The sequence below is a fragment of the Artemia franciscana genome, chromosome 18 (assembly GCF_032884065.1).
Source record: "Artemia franciscana chromosome 18, ASM3288406v1, whole genome shotgun sequence".
In the NCBI taxonomy this organism is placed as follows: domain Eukaryota; kingdom Metazoa; phylum Arthropoda; class Branchiopoda; order Anostraca; family Artemiidae; genus Artemia; species Artemia franciscana.
The window spans coordinates 8,934,366-8,953,777 of record NC_088880.1 but is presented as its reverse complement, the minus strand read 5'-3'; the positions used below and the strand labels follow the sequence as shown (position 1 = coordinate 8,953,777).

General features: G+C 34.8%; 1 protein-coding gene across 1 annotated transcript in view; it reads left to right on the top strand.

The window, feature by feature from the left end:
• Positions 1-19,412, top strand: part of LOC136038573 (kinase suppressor of Ras 2-like) — an 89,380-nt gene that overhangs the window by 25,358 nt on the left and 44,610 nt on the right. The window contains exons 4-7 of the mRNA XM_065721752.1: positions 2,279-2,426; positions 6,912-7,184; positions 12,072-12,240; positions 18,274-18,437. Coding sequence (XP_065577824.1) covers positions 2,279-2,426; positions 6,912-7,184; positions 12,072-12,240; positions 18,274-18,437 — 754 coding nt within the window. The remainder of the gene's footprint in view (positions 1-2,278; positions 2,427-6,911; positions 7,185-12,071; positions 12,241-18,273; positions 18,438-19,412) is intronic.

Genomic DNA, 19,412 nt, shown 5'->3' with positions numbered 1-19,412 from the left:
CTTGCGCAATAATTCCCTCCGATAATCCGAGTGGTCGTAAACACATACATAATGCACAATATCATAGTGCTTGTTTATAAAACATTAGTAAACCCACTGAAAGCGTTCAAGCCGATAATGAGAGAAACGATGATATGACTAGGATGAAGACTGGCAGATTGCCAAAGGTTGTTCTTGTCAGCCAACTGTCTAGGGCCAAACGAAAAGCAGGTCGTCCCCGAATGGGGTGGAAGGATGTCGTAAGGAAAGATTTAAGGAAAATAGAAACTTCTTGGGGCGGTGTAAAGATGGGGGGGTTAGAATAGATTGGGATGGAGGAAGAGCGTGCAGAGCCTCAGGTGGCTTGGTGCTGCAGTGAGTTGTTTTTCGTTTTTTGTTTAGTAGCAATGGTACTATTGAGCAAAAACCTCAACTCTGTGTCAGATAACACCTTTCACTACTAGTAATTTAAATATTTTCACTGCTATGTAGAGACACGAGTACCTTAATTATTCTTTTAAGAACAATAATAATTTAAATAGTTCGTAGTTTCCGTATAAAACATTCTAATATTGATTGTGTATATTTTGGTAATTTTTGTACTATTTAGTTATTACCATCTTTATTAATTAAAAAAAACTTTTTCCATAGAATATGTTTTTCAAAGAAAAGTAAAGAATCCATTAAACCAAAAATGAGCAAAAATAAAATCAAATAATCCAACCGTTAAACCACCACAAGTCAGCATCGATAAATAAATGAAACGAACAGAAATTGCAATAAATAACCAAGTCAAACTCAAAACGAGCAGAAAATAACATGAGCAGGGCTCAAAACCCCCTTGTCTTCCCATGGCCAGAACATAATTTGCACTTTGGATGTGGATGAGGGAGAGGGGTTAGTTGCCCTCCTGTTACTTTCGACTATTAAAAAGGGCACTAGCCGTTTCAATTTCCAATCGAATGAGCCGTTTTTGAAGTTTCTACGACAACTTCTTCGATACGAAGTCCCCTGACTAAGACCCCCCCCCCAAAAAAAAAAAATTAAAAGAAATATTATTCATTGTGCTAACAACCTTCTTTACTTAGGCAGTGCTATTGCGCTGCCTATGATTTGTACCAATATGTGCTAAGAAAAGACAGAAGAGAAGATCTTTTTTTGCCAAAAAAAGGAAATTGAAAAGAATAGAGAGAGATAAAAGTGGAGAAAACAAGAAGAGAGGTCAAAAACCAGAAAACTAAAAATGAAAAAAATCTGAAATAAAACAATCAAACTATGCAATTGTTCCTCCCCGAAAAAATGTTTGATATTAACAAAAATTACATATATATTTTTAGTACCTTGACTTTACGCTGGGTATCTGTACATTGAATTTTTTTGTATTTTGGGTTTTTAGTTGATTTGATTTTCCAGTTTTAAGCTCTTTTTTCGTTTGTTCCCATTTTGCTTTCTTACTTTATCCATACCAAAGACACATTAGTTTGTGCAGGCGAAATGTGCAGGTGATTGTTTGTGTCTTTTTCACTGGCTTTCAAGTCTTACCACGAACTTATAGTGTGCTTCTATTCCTTCAGGTTGAAAATGATTTCACGTTTCAGATCTAAACCAGGTTCAAATGGTGGGAATTGTGGGATTGAGGATCCACTGGTCCACTTCGGATCTTGAATCATGTAATTTGAAAATATATGCATGAGCATGGTCCAAGCAGGGTGGAACCTGCGTATCTTTATTCTTAAAATTTTAAGGTGTAGGGGGGGGGGGGGGTACTAGAGGGGCCTATAACTCGCTTTAGTCTCAAATCATACCGCTTGAAAAGCTTAGGATGGGTGGGGGTCTAGAAAGTACCGTTGGGACTTAGCTCATATTTAGTGCTTGTCAGTACCTAAAAGTAGAGTTATTAGGAGTAGAAGGTGAATGAATATTGTTGAAAAGATAAGATCAAACTTTTCTATAACTAAAAAGTACCCAAACAAAGGAAATCAGCCAATTCTAAAAGTACAATAATATATATATATATATAATATATATATATATATATATATATATATATATATATATATATATATATATATATATATATATATATATATATATATATATATATATATATATATATATATATATATATATATATATATATATATATATATATATATATATATATATATATATATATATATATATATATATATATATATATATATATATATATATATATATATATATATATATATATATATATATATATATATATAGCAACTTATACCATTATCAGCTGTTGATTTAAATAATATTTTAGGGTTTCATGAAACTAGGAATTACTTTTGACGAAATGAATGAATCATCAGAGCATGATTTAAAAAAGCTGATTTCACCGATGCTAGATGGCGGTGGTGAAGAATGGAGACGACTCTCACATGCTTTTCATAATCTTCGTAAATACACAGGTAAATTGTTTGTTACATTTAAAACTATAATTAAGACATTTAGTCATAATTGAAAGTGAAGTTAATATTAAAGTATTAGTTACCATATCCAAGAATCTCACACTTTAAAGATTTTAAAGGATAGTTAAAATAAGAAATTCAAGATTTTTAAAGGAATGTGTGGTTGTAAATTGAAAAAAAAGGTATCTTCCACGTATGCTTAGAACCATCCCTCCCCATCCATTTTTTAATAGGTTGGTGGTGGTGCGATTTAGAAGAGAATTAAAAAATTATGTTTGATTGGTTGTCAACGGGAATTGAGTTGGTCTATTGTCTAATATTTTCTTTTATATTTTGGTTTTCGGATGGGAATTTATGATAAGTGTATAAATTCTTTACCTTTCTTGGTTATTGGTTCGAGCTATGGTCTCTGGGTCTAAACGAGGAAATAATAAAAATGATAAAATAATGAATTTTTTAATAGTAAAAAACTTTTTTTAATGTTTCTTTTTTTCTTAAACTCTTTTAAAAACGAACTAAGGCGAACTTTTAATTTGATCCTTGAAAATGTAAAGCCTAAATTACTAAAAAATTTGTGCACAAAGTGGTTACTTCCTTTGTGTAAACACAAAGAGAAAAAGCAAGTAAAATTAAGGGGAACCCAAACTATATAGCAAGGCAAGAAAAGTTAGTATCTTTGCTAGGTAATGGTCTATAAAGACCATACTACTTTTGAATCATAAAGGCATTAGGAAAGCAAATGCAAAATAACTGTATTATGATTATACTAAAATATAAAACGAAACTTTTGCATGGGGTTATAACATTATTGAGTTTCTCTATTCAGTGGAAAAAGTAGAAAAAACGTCTTGAATAAAAATGATTCGTTTATAGATTAAATTTGTTTTTAATTTTGTTTCTTTGTCACATTTGAGGCTCTATGAAGTGATGCTGTAAAGTTTTTATTTATTGTTTAGCTTGTTGTGCAGTAAGTGTTGCATATAACAGAACAAATAAAATGAAGAAAAGAAAAAACGGATATGAAGAGAAATAACTTGTCATGTACACAACGGAAAACAAAGAATGGAAGCGTAAAGCAAAATAACGGAAAAAAAGTGCTCATTCAACAGAACAAATGAAATAAGGAGAAGGAAACAAGAATAGAAGCGAAAAGCAACATAACAAACGGAGCTCTGCAACAACAGACCAAATAAAAAAAGAGAAAAAAAACGGACATGAAGACAAATAACTTGTCATGTACGCAATGGAAAACAAAGAATGGAAGCGTAAAGCAAAGTAACGAAAAAAAAGTGCTCATTCAACAGAACAATTAAATAAGGAAAGGAGAACAAGAATAGAAGCGAAAAGCAACATAACAAAACGAAGTTCTGCAACAACAGACCAAATAAAAAAAAAAAAAAAAACGGACATGAAGACAAATAACTTGTCTTGTACGCAACGGAAAATAAAGAATGGAAGCGTAAAGCAAAATAACGAAAAAAAAAGTACTCATTGAACAGAACAAATAAAATAAGGAAAAGAAAACAAGAATAGAAGCGAAAAGCAACATAACAAAACGAAGTTCTGCAACAACAGACCAAATAAAAAAAAGAGAAAAAAAAGAAAAAAACGGACATGAAGACAAATAACTTGTCATGTACGCAATGGAAAACAAAGAATGGAAGCGTAAAGCAAAGTAACGAAAAAAAAAGTGCTCATTCAACAGAACAAATAAAATAAGGAAAAGAAGACAAGAATAGAAGCGAAAAGCAACATAACAAAACGGAGTTCTGCGACAACAGACCAAATAAAATGCCTAGGTTGGTAGAAACATGGATGGATGGTATCCTAGCCTTGGTAAATCTGGTTTAGGGACAGAAAATAGTTACAGTTATTGACTGCTGCGATTTTTTAGTACCGCTGCACCAACTGCTGCATAACAATCTAGTTATAACTAATGCAGTATTTGGTTATAAAATGGCCCATAAGTTAACACTATGGTAAGACAATCAATCTTATGGATTATGTTATTTTAAACCGAAGATTGGTAGGATCGATACAAATACTGGGGTATATACGAGTGCTAAAAATTTGATGCTAAAAGTAGGCAAAAAAAGTAAAGTAAAAATCACCATCTAGAACTGTCTAGGATTAGCTTAAAGCTCAAATTTAGGAAAGCTAACTACCTTCTGGGATGTTTTGATGTTGAGAGACTCCAGGAAGAGAATTTGAGAAAAATTACCAGGAACAGTTGAATATTATACCAGAGAGTGTTAAAGTTGACAATGTAGAAGATTAATGGAATAATTTTTGGAAAATAGTTTGTGAAGTAGCAGATAGTATCTTAGGGAAGAAAGTTAGAAACGTGGCTAGGAATATTAGTGAAAATGCTTTAAGTTTAGTAGAGAAGAGGAGAAGCTTGTAGAAGAAGTGTTTGAGTGAAGAAGAATACGGAAATAAGAGGAATGCAAGAAAAACAGAGGAAACATTAAAATAGGAATCAAGAAGATGTGAAATGCAGGCCATGAATAAAATTACTGAAGATCTGGAAGTTGCAGCCAGGCGGCTTAACAATAAAATAATGTATGGGCATGTTGAAATATGAGAGGGATTAGCCAACCTGGACTTGTCCAGTTAGATAGGGCCACGGTTAGTGATAAAGAAAGTTTTAAATAGAGATGGCTAGGGAATGTTGAGAATGTGCTTAACTGTGATAAAGTTAAAGAAAATGATATAGAAAAGAATGAAAACGTTTCTGATACTTTCAAAGTGAAGGAAGATTTTTGTTTGCAAGGACATATTAGAGAACAGTACTAAAACGGTTAAAAAATAATAAGCCCCCAGGCGCTGATAGTGTGGTAAATGAGTTTCTTAAACACAGTGGTTGTACAGTTAAAGATAAATGAGTCGTATTTTTGAAAAAGGGGAAGCACCTAGCAATTTCATGAAAACTTTTATCAAACACATCTATAAGAAAGGTGATGAGAGTGAATGTGATAATTATAGAGGCATGAGTTTCGTTTCTGTAGGAAGCAAATTACATAGTATGATGATACTTCTAAGACTTGAGATGCTGTAGATAAAGGCTTAAAGGAAGAACAGTGTGGTTCTTAGGGAGCAGAGAGGATGTGTTGACCAATTTTTCACTCTAAGGTTAATAATCAAAAAGGGCCCGAGCTATTTAACCCTTTAGTCCTCAGTTTTATAGATTATGACTAAGTGTTTAATACAGTCGATAGAAGAGCTTTAGCGAAGGCCCCGTCCTTGTATAGTGTACCAGATGAATACATTAAAGTGATTAATGCTATGTACGATAATAACATCGCTGTAGCTAAGGTAGGAAATAAGTTTAGTTGCTGTTTTCGTATTGAATCAGTAGTTATGGAGGATTCAGTTTAATCTGCATTGATACGCTCCATTTTGATGGACTCTGTCCTAAGGAGCATGGCAAAGGCTATGGGGACCATGGAATCAAATGGGAAAGTAAAATTATCCAAGACCTCGATTATGCTGATCATTTGACATCCTAGATGAAAATGTTAGCAAACTGAATGATTTTAATGGTTTTGATAGTTCAGGGTGCAAGAATAGGTTTGAAAATTAATTTTAAGAAGTCGCTTAGACTTCTACATAAGTAAAATAAGGGAATCAGTGAAAGTGAAGAAGTTATGTTGGCAAAAAAATCGATCAAGTGGATTGCATCATTTGCCTAGGTAGTAGTATTTCTAACGATAGTGGATGCGATGAAGATGTTAAAAGTAGAATAAGCAAGGCCCTGGGTATATTTCGACGGTTGAATTTTTTTTAGAAAAATAGGAAGAGAAGTCTGCGAACCAAGATTAGAATATTAGAAGCAATGGTGCTGACAGTGGTCAAGCATCATTTTGAAACTTGGGTGTTTTGAAAAACAGAGGAGGATTTATTAAACGTTTTCCAGAGGAATTCTCTACGGATTCTTTTGGGCACCCGTGTGACTGACCGCATTTCATACAGTAATCTGTACCAAAAATGCAGGCTATGTCCTGCTTTCTAGGGCTAAAATGAGAGATAAGATTAGGATGGTTGGGGCATGCTCTCCTGAGAAAGTATAACTGATTGCCAAGGATCGTTCTTATTGGCCAACCATCTAGAGCCAAACAAAAAGCAGGTCGTCTTCAAATGGGGTGGAGAAAGTCGTAAGGAAGGCGCTGATGGAATTTGGAACTTCTTGGGAGGATGTAAAGAGGGAGGCTTTGAATATATTGAGATGGCTGAGGAGAGTGCGTTGTTAACTTGGCCTCTTGAGGCTTGGTGCTGCAGTGAGTGTTTAGTAGTTGTATTAGTAGTAGTATATTAGGTTAGTTTTATTCCCCTGTCTGCTCGTGCATCTTTTTGACGTTTATTGGCTCCTTTCCAATCTATCTTCTTCGATTTCTTTCTCGTTCCTCGATACCAGACAGTAGAATAATTTATATTGATTATTAACCATACCCATCTAAAACATGTAACCACCTTTCATTCTTACAGAGATATTATTGCAACGAGAGAACGACTCTGAAAGTGGACGACTGACACCAGACTTGCACTGGGATTCCTGGGATCTTCAGGCACCGAATATTTCAAATAGAGTTGTACCTTCACCGATGAACACGCCGTCGCGTTCCCCTCGACCTAAACGACATTACGGGGTCGAAGCTAGTGGCGATGTTGCTCATGGGTCGCCATCTTTATCTTTAGCTAAAGCTGGCAGAGAACGAAGATTTACTCCTCCACCCACACCCTCCGTAGGAAAGGCGAAAGGTAATTTTTATAAACAAAAAGAAGACTTCGAAAGTTATAAAAATGAATGAAATTTTGAATGAAAGTGGGGAATTTAGTAAAACAATGAAGCCCAAATATTTCGGTTTCACTTTCATTAACCTTTGTCTGAAGAAAAGAACTACAGTGAAAGTAGCTAAAATGGCTATAGGGAAATAGGGAAAGGCTATACTATATCTATCAACCCAGCGATAGATATGCACTTTCGTAAAAACCACGGGATTCGTACCTTTACCACTCTATCGTAATAAACTGGAATAATCAGCGTAGAACAGAAGAAGACAAAACACAATGAAAGATAAGAGCTTTTGTTACTTGTTCTTTCGTTTAAATCATGCTCAAGTTCAATGTACTGCTAATAGTTACTGATACTTAATACGCTACTGCTTACAGCTCAATTCTACGTTTATCGAGCCTGTTCTTTTTTATGAAATTATTTAATTCGTTGAAAAAAAACAGCATCATGGCAATGGCTTGTCTCAATCTGATTCAGCATATTCATCATATCATTTTGAGTTTTATTTATGTACAGTGTTGCAGCAACAAGAGGAGTGTTCAGCTTTTGGCAAACAAACTGAAAGCGCTTTTTAGGTTATTTCACATTGGAAGACACTTCCTCTTGTGTCATGTCATATTGACTCAGCTTCATGTCATATTGACTCAGCTTAATCGGAGCATCATCTTGAGCTATATTGGCGTTCTGGGTTGTAGCATTTAGTATTATTGTTTAGGGATTTCTCTTATATCAGAGTGAGTGACTTCTAAACAAGAATCGTAAAGAATATTCGTCTACAGGGATGAGGGGTTACATGAATTTGTAATTGGTCTACCTCTTATTATCCCCTAGCCATTTTGGGCTAGGAAATGTTTTCTTCATGGAAGGGGTTACGCTCCGAGCAAAAATGAGAATGCGAGGCAATGACGTAGTCTTGTAATTATTTGTAAAGTGTTTAAATAATAGTCACTTGGTGATATACAGAACTAAATTGTTCTTACTATCAAATGTCTCAAAGCAAACAATAGGGAAAATAAAATACCAGAAACAACTCATAGGCAAAATAACTTTTTTTTTTTAATAACTGTAAAGTGTGGGGTATTTTTCTGAGAAAATACCGTCTTATCTGTCCCCAATTTGGAGGTGGTAAGTTCCATGAGGACAAGACCTTGGGTAGCGTGGTAGGCAGAGTTCGTATCTACTCAAGATGTTGCTAAAACTACTTTAATTAACAAATAAACGCTATACAATACTAATTTTCACTCGTATTACATTGTTGTTCTTCTCCGTTGTTAAGTCTTGGGGTAGGTTGTGTAAAACTTGAGCTATATTCAACTTTCACTGGGCTGGCACAGTGTATTAGTTGTGGCTGCAGCACTCTCCAAGCTTGCCGTCTACAGTTGGCTAGTGGAGATGCTACCAGCTCACCATATTGAAAAGTGGAGGTTGCTAGAACTCTCCAACGGCGATCCTCTGACCACTTGTTGTCACTGTTGGTTCTAAAGCTGAACTGTCCGCGAGTTTGTATCTTTTGTCTCCTCTTCTCTTCCCAGTCTTAGGTATGCACGTTATATCGGTTCCATGACCCCCAAAGTGGCAGGCTGCGGTCACGGTCATATTCTACCTGAAAGAGAAAGGACGGCAGAAAAATCTAAAATACAACCTTAAAGCACTAAAACACTGGATACCAAAAACACAACCTTTAAGTACTAAAACACTACTTTCCAAAATTAGGCCGATATCTAACTTGTTTAGGTCTAGCAACAATCTTTACATTTGTCCTCCTCCTTTTTATTGATTTTCTTTTCATTTTTCCAGTATAATTCTTTTTTTTCTTAAGCTACTTTTTTTATTATTCATTTTCTACCTATTTGAAAACTATTTGGAAACCATTCATTTTCATTTCTCTATAATCGATCTGTAACTTCCTTAAATTGAGGAGGATTATAGTGGAAACACCGATAAGGAGTAGAAAAATAAATTCACCGCCAGTCATGATCCCAATGCTACATGGACTTTTGCTCAAAATTGATGTGAGGCTAATTTTAGTTTTTTTCAGAATGTGTCATTTCTTTCTCGAGAAATTTATGAATTTTTTCGAAGTCCAACGTTTGAGGTCGAAATGAGGGTTTGTACTATTGAAGAAAATTTTATTAGAGCACATTACGTCAAGTTGAGTTTCGTTTTACTGTCATACACTTACGTTTTGTTTACGTTTCATTGTCTTTTACCGTCATACGTTTTACTGTCGTACATTTTACTGGATATTGATAATTTATCGTGGATAAAGAAATATTCGTTTTTATTACTTGAAGAACGACTAGCGGGGAATTTCATTCCATTAATTTTTAGTGGAATTGTAGAATGTTTTCAAAATATATTTAACTACTTTAACCCTGTTTTCAAAGAAGCCATTTGACATGGGATGCCTAGGTGAATTATATCTAGTTTCAATTTCAGAATTTTCTACCATAGAATTTAGGACCTTTGGTCTATAGGACATATGGCTATCACATAAAATGCTATTAGGGATACCATATTTAGAGATTGTTTCTTTTATAATGAAGCTGCGAATTGTTGAGGCATTGATGTTTGGGACAGGAGCTACTATTACATATTTTCTGTTATTTCTATTATTATCTATTACATATTTTCCAAAATACTCTACCGCTATTTGAAGATGCATATTTCCGTTTGCACATTCATATGACATGGATCCTGCACTGTCTATTGAAAACGCATGAAATAAATGTGAAGGAGAAATAATATTTAGCCCCTAATATTCCTAAAAATCTTCAAAATTAGGACTGCTTTTAGCTCTCATTCGTGCTTTAAAAACCGGTACGGCATACTTTTAATATTGAAAGAAAATAATTGATGATTTCTTTTTCCGATAAATTTCATGGATAAAAAGAATGCTAAATTTTGTTATTCAAACAGAAAAGCAGATCAAAGGCTGTTGCACCACTTTGCGTTGCTCCCGCAACTTAACAGGAGTTCTCTATCGCTAGAGAAATTTATGTGAAGTTGCCAGTCACATTGGAATATTTAGAAGTTTTGCCCTTTTTATTTGCTTATTGTTTGGCCCGTATAATCTGCATGCTCAGTTTTCACATTTTTTTCATTCATATAACAAAAAAAAATCTTTGCCCATCTCTTATTGCACGCATCTGAATCTGATTTGATCTTCCTGTGTGAGAAAGTTGTTTATGTTAATATCTGTAACCAACCACTATCCTTTTTTACAAGTCTCGCTTTAGGTGTGTTACCAAATAGCCTTCCTTTCACCAGTGTAGGAAACCTGCAAAAGGGCCTCTGGAGTGATGTGTATCATTGATCGGGTGGACAACCTTTAAGTGAAAGATGTGGCGTCAGTGACAGTTGTTACAAGTACGTCCACCACCTCCCTCCAATGAGCTATCCCTACTTTTAGTGTCATCTGATAAGCTAAGGCAGCAAACACGAAGAAACACCATACTGGGATTTTGGCCCATCTGTATAATGCAATGGCACTACCCCATTATCTGTATTTAAGTCCCTATTGGAGGATATTCCAAAAGGAAGATAAGAATGAATTGCGGTCTACATATTATAAATATGCGAAGTACCTCTTACGGCTTCCACCATGGACAAGTAACCGTATTGTGACAAGTCGGTATGGGATTATCGACCCTAATGAAGCGATCATAGCCCAGATGGCCAGATATAACTCTAATAGTGTTACTCATCCTTGGGCAATTATTTTGAGGCAATAGGTTTTGTTTTGTGTAGTTAGATATCCATTTGTTCTTTATTTTTCTTGTGTTTGTGTATTCTTTTGTAGTGTGTTTTTTGCTTTTTTTTTTTCTTATACACCATCTTTTTTCTTATACTCCATTCTTTTGATGGGAAACAAATATATACATACATACATGCATACATAGTGTCGGAATGCCTACAAGAGGAGACACTGAGTACTTGAACAACAACTTTGTAAAGCGCTGCACCTTCATTTGGAACCGTCTACCTACGAATACTATCCCTGTCCGTTTAAAGAAAAAAAAAAACTAAACAGAAAACATAGCTAAATGGATTTCCAGTGGCATATCAGGTCCTGAGTTTTTAGCGGCCTTGCAGCACTAAATGTTTTCATAAAAAAAATCATTTCGTATTACTACCAGCAAACGTGCAAACTGGGTGGAGATTAAAGAAGATACTCCAATTAAAATTGATCCAGAGGACCTCTCAAATAAAAAATTTAAACAATTTAAAATTAAACAATTTAAATAATTTGAAATTTAACAATTGAAAATTTAAACATATGCCAGTATGGATGGAAATATTTTGCTATTCAAGATGCAAACTTAATTTGCAGATAATAGTGATTAATTTGCAATTTGTAATTAATTTGCAATTAATTTGTAAATGATTAATTTGCAGACCTAGCTTGGGTCTTCTTAACAGCTTCTTTGATTTTCTTTTTTTTTTTTATTTATGTTGTAGATATAATGAAATGTAATAGACCAAAAAAAGACAAAGTATTACCACGCGCTTTTTATTGTGTGCCAACGAGCAAAGGTAAATATTTGAAAACGAGCTGTGTTCATTTATTTGAACCGCTAGGCTACCGAGATTTATTCTTGATGGAATTACATAAAGCATTATTCTTAGAATAAATTGGGAAATAAAAAATAAACAAGGAATTACCCCTAGAAACGACAATTATTTTATCCCTGCTCATAGTGAACATTGTCGCATAAGATTTAAAATAGTCTTTACTTGAATAAAACAAGACGTCATCATGTAGGCCTTTTTTTAATTCACTATTGCCTCTTCTCTGGGTATGAAACTGCTTCATTCTGACTGAAATCTCTACATTTATAATTCTTTTTTAGGCGAAAAAGGTAAATTTCCTACTACGCCACCGCCATCTAAAAAGCATCAGACGTGTTTTCTTGGGCAAACCTTAGCTGACTTTCCTCTGAATAGATCCAAGTCTCATGAGTCGCAGTTAGCCAATAGAATTGAGCCTGTAGACAAGCATGCACAGTCCCAACAACAGAGGTAAGTAATTGCCATACTATATTACATAAGAAGATTCCTCCTTTTTTTTTCTTCCTCTTCTTCTCGTCGATAATGAAATGGGTAAAGGACTTATCGTCTACCAACACGTCTCTAGTATAGAATAAAGTTTTATTGGAAAATTTGCTGAAGAAAATTATGGAAGAAGACATTAGATAAAAAGTATAGATGAACAAAGCAACAATTGTTTTATTGTTGCTCTGGTAACCTGCTGAAACAATCTAAGGCAAAAATGAGAGTATTAATGCAGAAATCCCTGCCTGTTGAACTTGAAAGATTCAATAGAAGCTGGCTCCATTCTGGGTTGGGAAGTGTAGCACCGCGTCTTTGCCTAGGATAAATTAAGGGTATGGTAAGGTAGTTTAATCTATGAAGCAATGCTATGCCTGGAGAATATGCTTCTATTCTGTGTGGCTACTGTTCGAAAAGGTGGTTATCGGAGGCAACACTATTACGTTGCCTATAGTAAAGGCCATACGGCTCCGATGTTTTATCATTTATTATTTTTTCCCAGAGGCACTTCGTATGGAAGGGGTCGTCGCATAAGCTTCGGAGGGGGCTCATTCGATTGAAAATTGGAAGTTCCAGTGCCCTTTTCAAGAGTCAAAAGTGAACTAGCCCCCCCCCCCCCCTCCCACGTCATTTTCCCCGAATGTATCCGATAAAAATTTTAAGATAGCCATTTTGTTAAAAATGGTTCAAAGGTCAGAAAACAAAAACTCTGATGTCGACACAACCCCCCCCCCCCAGGACCCAGGGACAGGCATTTTAAGTTACAATTACTACGACTACTACTACTACTATGGCAGCTTCTACAGCTACTACGGCTACAAGTGATACGACTACTAGAATCACAACTGCTACTACTATGACTACTACTGCTGCTATGACTACGACTACAACTACTAATCTGATTACTAATGCTATCTCGACTGCTTGTGACTGCGACTACTTGCAGCTGCGACCGTAACTCCTTGCGGCTGTGATTCCAACTACTTGTGACTACGATTACTTACGGCTGCGACTTCTGGTGATTACTACTACTGTGATTCTGACTGTGACTACTGCTACTACTGCTGCTGCCACTGCTACTACTGTTATTACTATTACTGCTTCTACTACCACTTCTACTGTTAATACTACAGATATTGAATTAAATGAAAATATTTTAAGTGCATCCAGGTTTTCAAAATGTTACAAATTCAATATCTCAGGAGCAAAATAGGATATTAAGTTGAAATTTTTAGTTAAATTTTAAGGGGTTGAAATCAAATCAATAAACACTGTGTGTATCCAGATTGTCAAAAGGGCGTCTGTGCGAAATTCCAGGAATAGCGAAGTATATTACATTGGGGATGTTGGACTAAATCAGAACTTTGTGCAGTCAAAGTTTTCACAAGGGCGTATCTACCGCATCTAAAGAACGATTAAGTTTATTTAGTTGAAAATTTTATTGGCATCGGGACAGTGAACTAAATCAAAGAAACAGTGTGCATCCAGGTTGTCAATAAAGCGCATATTCAATATCTCAGGAATGGCCAAGGGTATTAAGTTGAAACCTTCAATGCATCTTAGAGGGGATATTGAACTAAACAAAATGACACAGTATTCATTTAGATGTTCAAAATAATGTGTCTGCAAAATCTCGGAATGGGTAGGAGTTTTAAGTTAAAACTGTCGGGGCAGGTTGAACAAAATAAAAAGACGCTATGTGCACCAAGATTGTCGATAGGGTGTGACTGAGATATCACAGGTACGGCTAAGGGAATTAAGTTGAAACTTTCAGTCTTTTATGAGGGGGATGCTCAGTTATTATTTTGATGGTGGTTTGAAAGGCTTCAGCCCTATAGAGGCCCAAACATTATGCAGATGCAATAATATTCAATATAGAATAATATTCCGCGTAATCTTCCATTCAAAGTTCTATAATAGAACTATTATTAAAATGTGTAGCAAAATTTTGTCCAAAATATATATAGCAAGCCAAAATCGTGATTCTTAAGGAGAAAATCCCGAAAAAAGCTATATGTCAATTAAAAACAAATAGGAATTAATTTCTAAAAAACATCTCCACAAAAGAAGTTTTTCGAAGAAAAGTAAAGAGCTATATTAAGCCTAAGACAATATGGAACAAAGTCAAATAGTAATTCATGCAAAAAAAAAAATACCATAAACCACTATCAATAAATAAATGAAACCCAAAACAGTGAATGGGAATTGCAATAAATAATGAAGTCAAACCTAAAACGGACAGAAACTACCCTGCGTTTTGGCTATTCCTCCTTTTATATTTGAATTGGATTAACTAATTATCTAACCATTAAGTTCTTTCCAAGTCTTTATGATGAACGAGCCAACATAATTTTTGCGAATCTTCAACTCTATCTTAATATAAGACGAATCATAATTTAATGTTTTAATGTATTTGTAACCCAAACATAAGAAAAAAATTTTAACGATGAAGTAACTATGAGACTAGAAAAAGCACTATAATCAAACACGTTATTCATGAAAAAATCAGATTAGACGATGGTAAGAGAATAATTGCATGCTAGACATATCTGAGAGTTTCCTATGCCGTATTTCCTACTTAAAAACAGTATCAGAGACACATAGCTCCGTAGAATGGCTGTAATGTGACTAGTAGATGCCGATCTAATGTGAGTAGACCGGATATTTAATGTTTTATTTAAGCCGTATTTCCTACTTAAAAACAGTATCAGAGACACAGCTCCGTAGAATGGCTGTAATGTGACTAGTAGATGCCGATCTAATGTGAGTAGACCGGATATTTAATGTTTTATTTAAGCCGTATTTCCTGCTTAAAAACAGTATCAGAGACACAGCTCCGTAGAATGGCTGTAATATGACTAGTAGATGCCGATCTAATGTGAGTAGACCGGATATTTAATGTTTTATTTAAGCCGTATTTCCTGCTTAAAAACAGTATCAGAGACAAATAGCTCCGTAGAATGGCTGTAATGTGACTAGTAGATGCCGATCTAATGTAAGTAGACCGGATATTTAATGTTTTATTTAAGCCGTATTTCCTACTTAAAAACAGTATCAGAGACACAGCTCCGTAGAATGGCTGTAATGTGACTAGTAGATGCCGATCTAATGTGAGTAGACCGGATATTTAATGTTTTATTTAAGCCGTATGCCGATCTAATGTAAGTAGACCGGATATTTAATGTTTTATTTAAGCCGTATTTCCTGCTTAAAAACAGTATCAGAGACAAATGGCTCCGTAGAATGGCTGTAATGTGACTAGTAGATGCCGATCTAATGTAAGTAGACCGGATATTTAATGTTTTATTTAAGCCGTATTTCCTACTTAAAAACAGTATCAGAGACACAGCTCCGTAGAATGGCTGTAATGTGACTAGTAGATGCCGATCTAATGTGAGTAGACCGGATATTTAATGTTTTATTTAAGCCGTATTTCCTGCTTAAAAACAGTATCAGAGACACATAGCTCCGTAGAATGGCTGTAATGTGACTAGTAGAGCCGATCTAATGTAAGTAGACCGGATATTTAATGTTTTATTTAAGCCTTATTTCCTGCTTAAAAACAGTATCAGAGACACAGCTCCGTAGAATGGCTGTAATATGACTAGTAGATGCCGATCTAATGTGAGTAGACCGGATATTTAATGTTTTATTTAAGCCGTATTTCCTGCTTAAAAACAGTATCAGAGACAAATAGCTCCGTAGAATGGCTGTAATGTGACTAGTAGATGCCGATCTAATGTAAGTAGACCGGATATTTAATGTTTTATTTAAGCCGTATTTCCTACTTAAAAACAGTATCAGAGACACAGCTCCGTAGAATGGCTGTAATGCGACTAGTAGATGCCGATCTAATGTGAGTAGACCGGATATTTAATGTTTTATTTAAGCCGTATTTCCTGCTTAAAAACAGTATCAGAGACACAGCTCCGTAGAATGGCTGTAATATGACTAGTAGATGCCGATCTAATGTGAGTAGACCGGATATTTAATGTTTTATTTAAGCCGTATTTCCTGCTTAAAAACAGTATCAGAGACACAGCTCCGTAGAATGGCTGTAATATGACTAGTAGATGCCGATCTAATGTGAGTAGACCGGATATTTAATGTTTTATTTAAGCCGTATTTCCTGCTTAAAAACAGTATCAGAGACACAGCTCCGTAGAATGGCTGTAATATGACTAGTAGATGCCGATCTAATGTGAGTAGACCGGATATTTAATGTTTTATTTAAGCCGTATTTCCTGCTTAAAAACAGTATCAGAGACACAGCTCCGTAGAATGGCTGTAATATGACTAGTAGATGCCGATCTAATGTGAGTAGACCGGATATTTAATGTTTTATTTAAGCCGTATTTCCTGCTTAAAAACAGTATCAGAGACACAGCTCCGTAGAATGGCTCTAATATGACTAGTAGATGCCGATCTAATGTGAGTAGACCGGATATTTAATGTTTTATTTTTGCCGCATTTCCTGCTTAAAAACAGTATCAGAGACACAGCTCCGTAGAATGGCTGTAATATGACTAGTAGATGCCGATCTAATGTGAGTAGACCGGATATTTAATGTTTTATTTAAGCCGTATTTCCTGCTTAAAAACAGTATCAGAGACACATAGCTCCGTAGAATGGCTGTAATGTGACTAGTAGATGCCGATCTAATGTGAGTAGACCGGATATTTAATGTTTTATTTAAGCCGTATTTCCTGCTTAAAAACAGTATCAGAGACACATAGCTCCGTAGAATGGCTGTAATGTGACTAGTAGATGCCGATCTAATGTAAGTAGACCGGATATTTAATGTTTTATTTAAGCCGTATTTCCTGCTTAAAAACAGTATCAGAGACACAGCTCCGTAGAATGGCTGTAATGTGACTAGTAGATGCCGATCTAATGTGAGTAGACCGGATATTTAATGTTTTATTTAAGCCGTATTTCCTGCTTAAAAACAGTATCAGAGACACAGCTCCGTAGAATGGCTGTAATGTGACTAGTAGATGCCGATCTAATGTAAGTAGACCGGATATTTAATGTTTTATTTAAGCCGTATTTCCTGCTTAAAAACAGTATCAGAGACACAGCTCCGTAGAATGGCTGTAATGTGACTAGTAGATGCCGATCTAATGTGAGTAGACCGGATATTTATGTATAGTCTAATCAACATACGATTGTCAGTCTAATAATTTATGCAAATTATATCAGTGATATCATTTAAATGGTATATTTTCAATAGCTAAATTTAATTTTTAAAGTTTTTGTTGTCTCCTTGCCAATTAAAAACCCAGACTTGCTTTCTTTTTCTGGGTCATTTGAATAAAATAAAAAAAAAATGTTTGATGTCACACCATTCAGAAGCCGATTGTCCTGAATTTTACCGTTGAATGGTTTGATTGACTCTTAACTGTTTCTATTCGTAAGGAAATTTACATAAACGTAAACTTCAACTAAAATTTGTGAGAGTATGCCAATAATGTACAAAGTAGTATGAATATAGTAATATCAACTTTTCAAAAAAAAAAACTACTAAAAAACAACAGTTGGTAAATTCGTTCCTTTATGTGGTAATTTCTGTTCTGGATTGTTACACCTCCGCATCAAACTTAAACTTTCTTCGTAATTTTATTTCTAAAAGGTTATCTAAATGGTATCAATGGTATAATATAAATGGTTTATTTTCTAAATTTAATTTCATAAAATTTCTGTGATCTCCTTGCCAATTAAAAAAAAAAAAATCCAATTTAGGTTTTTAATGACCACAGCAATATTATTCTATTGTTTTATTAGATAGAGCATTGTTCTCTTTCTACTTGTCTTTTTCTCACTCTCTTTCTTTCATGCTCTCCCTCCCTCTCTTTCTCTTCCTATTTTCATTTTTTCTCTCTTTCTATATTTTCATTATAGTCATCGAAGAGTTTGATGCTTTTGCATTTTTGGAGTAAGCTATATACTTTATTTTAATATTGTGTGCTTAGGTCAATCAATTTTTACCTAATTTAATTTTAGTATGGAGCACCTTCCAAATGGTCGCAGACATAGGCTCAAGACGGAGCCTTCAGAAGCATTAGCTTATGACAGTGGCAACGAAAGATTATATCTTAGTAGTGATTTAAGTCCTATTAAATCGCCACCAATGACGGTTTCGGTTGACGCCCAAGAAAGCTTACCAAGTAATTCTTTATTTCTCATCCTTTTTACTTTCTTTGTTTTGATAGAATGTGCTCAGGGGTGCTTAGTTCTCCTTGCTTTCCGCTAGCCTTCCATGCACTCTTTTTTTGTTTTCTATTCTCATGATTTTCAGATGTTTTTCGTATTCTCCTTTTTTAAGTATAAATGTACAAAATATTTCGTGTTTTTTTTTTTAGGAGGAGGGGGGTTGTTAGTTATTGGGTAAATCCAGTACTAAAATAGCACTGACCTATCTTCATAAATTTGAAGGCCAAGTTTTATAATTGTTTATGAGTACCATTGAAATATTGATTCTGTTCTCTTATATGAAATAATGTAATCTATAATGTCAGATATAAAGCGATCAGAATCAAAAAATGGGTTATATAATCAATAATCAATAAATGGGAGAGTTAGAGAGAGAGAGAGAGAGAGTGAGTGAGAGACGCAGATGCAGGGATAGGATGCATCCCCGGAGGACTCCGGAATCTGTGAAGCTGCTAGAAGCAGAACTCAATGACGAAAAATTGGAACATATCAACCAAAAATAAACCGATACAAGGTATAAGCATACCGTTATTAATTACCTTTCACAATATTTATAGAAAACGCACACTATGCTCATTCTTTGGACACGCAAAGCGTGTTTTTACAGTGTCTGAAGAGACCACGAGTGCAAATAACAAGTTGACACTTCTATAGAAGGCACCATTCTCTTTCTTTCTCTCTCTCTCTCTCTCTATCTCTCTTTCTCTCTCTTTCTGTCTTTACCTCTCTCTTTCTCATGCTCTCTTCAAACACTGTAAGAACACGCTATGCGTGTCCAAAGAACGGGCATAGTGTGCGTTTTCTATAAATATCCTGAAAGGTAATTAATAACGGTATGTTTATACCTTTTATCGTTTCAATTTTGGTTGATACGTTTCTATTATTTCGTCTTTGAGTTCTGCTTCTAGCAGCTTCACAACTTCCGAAGT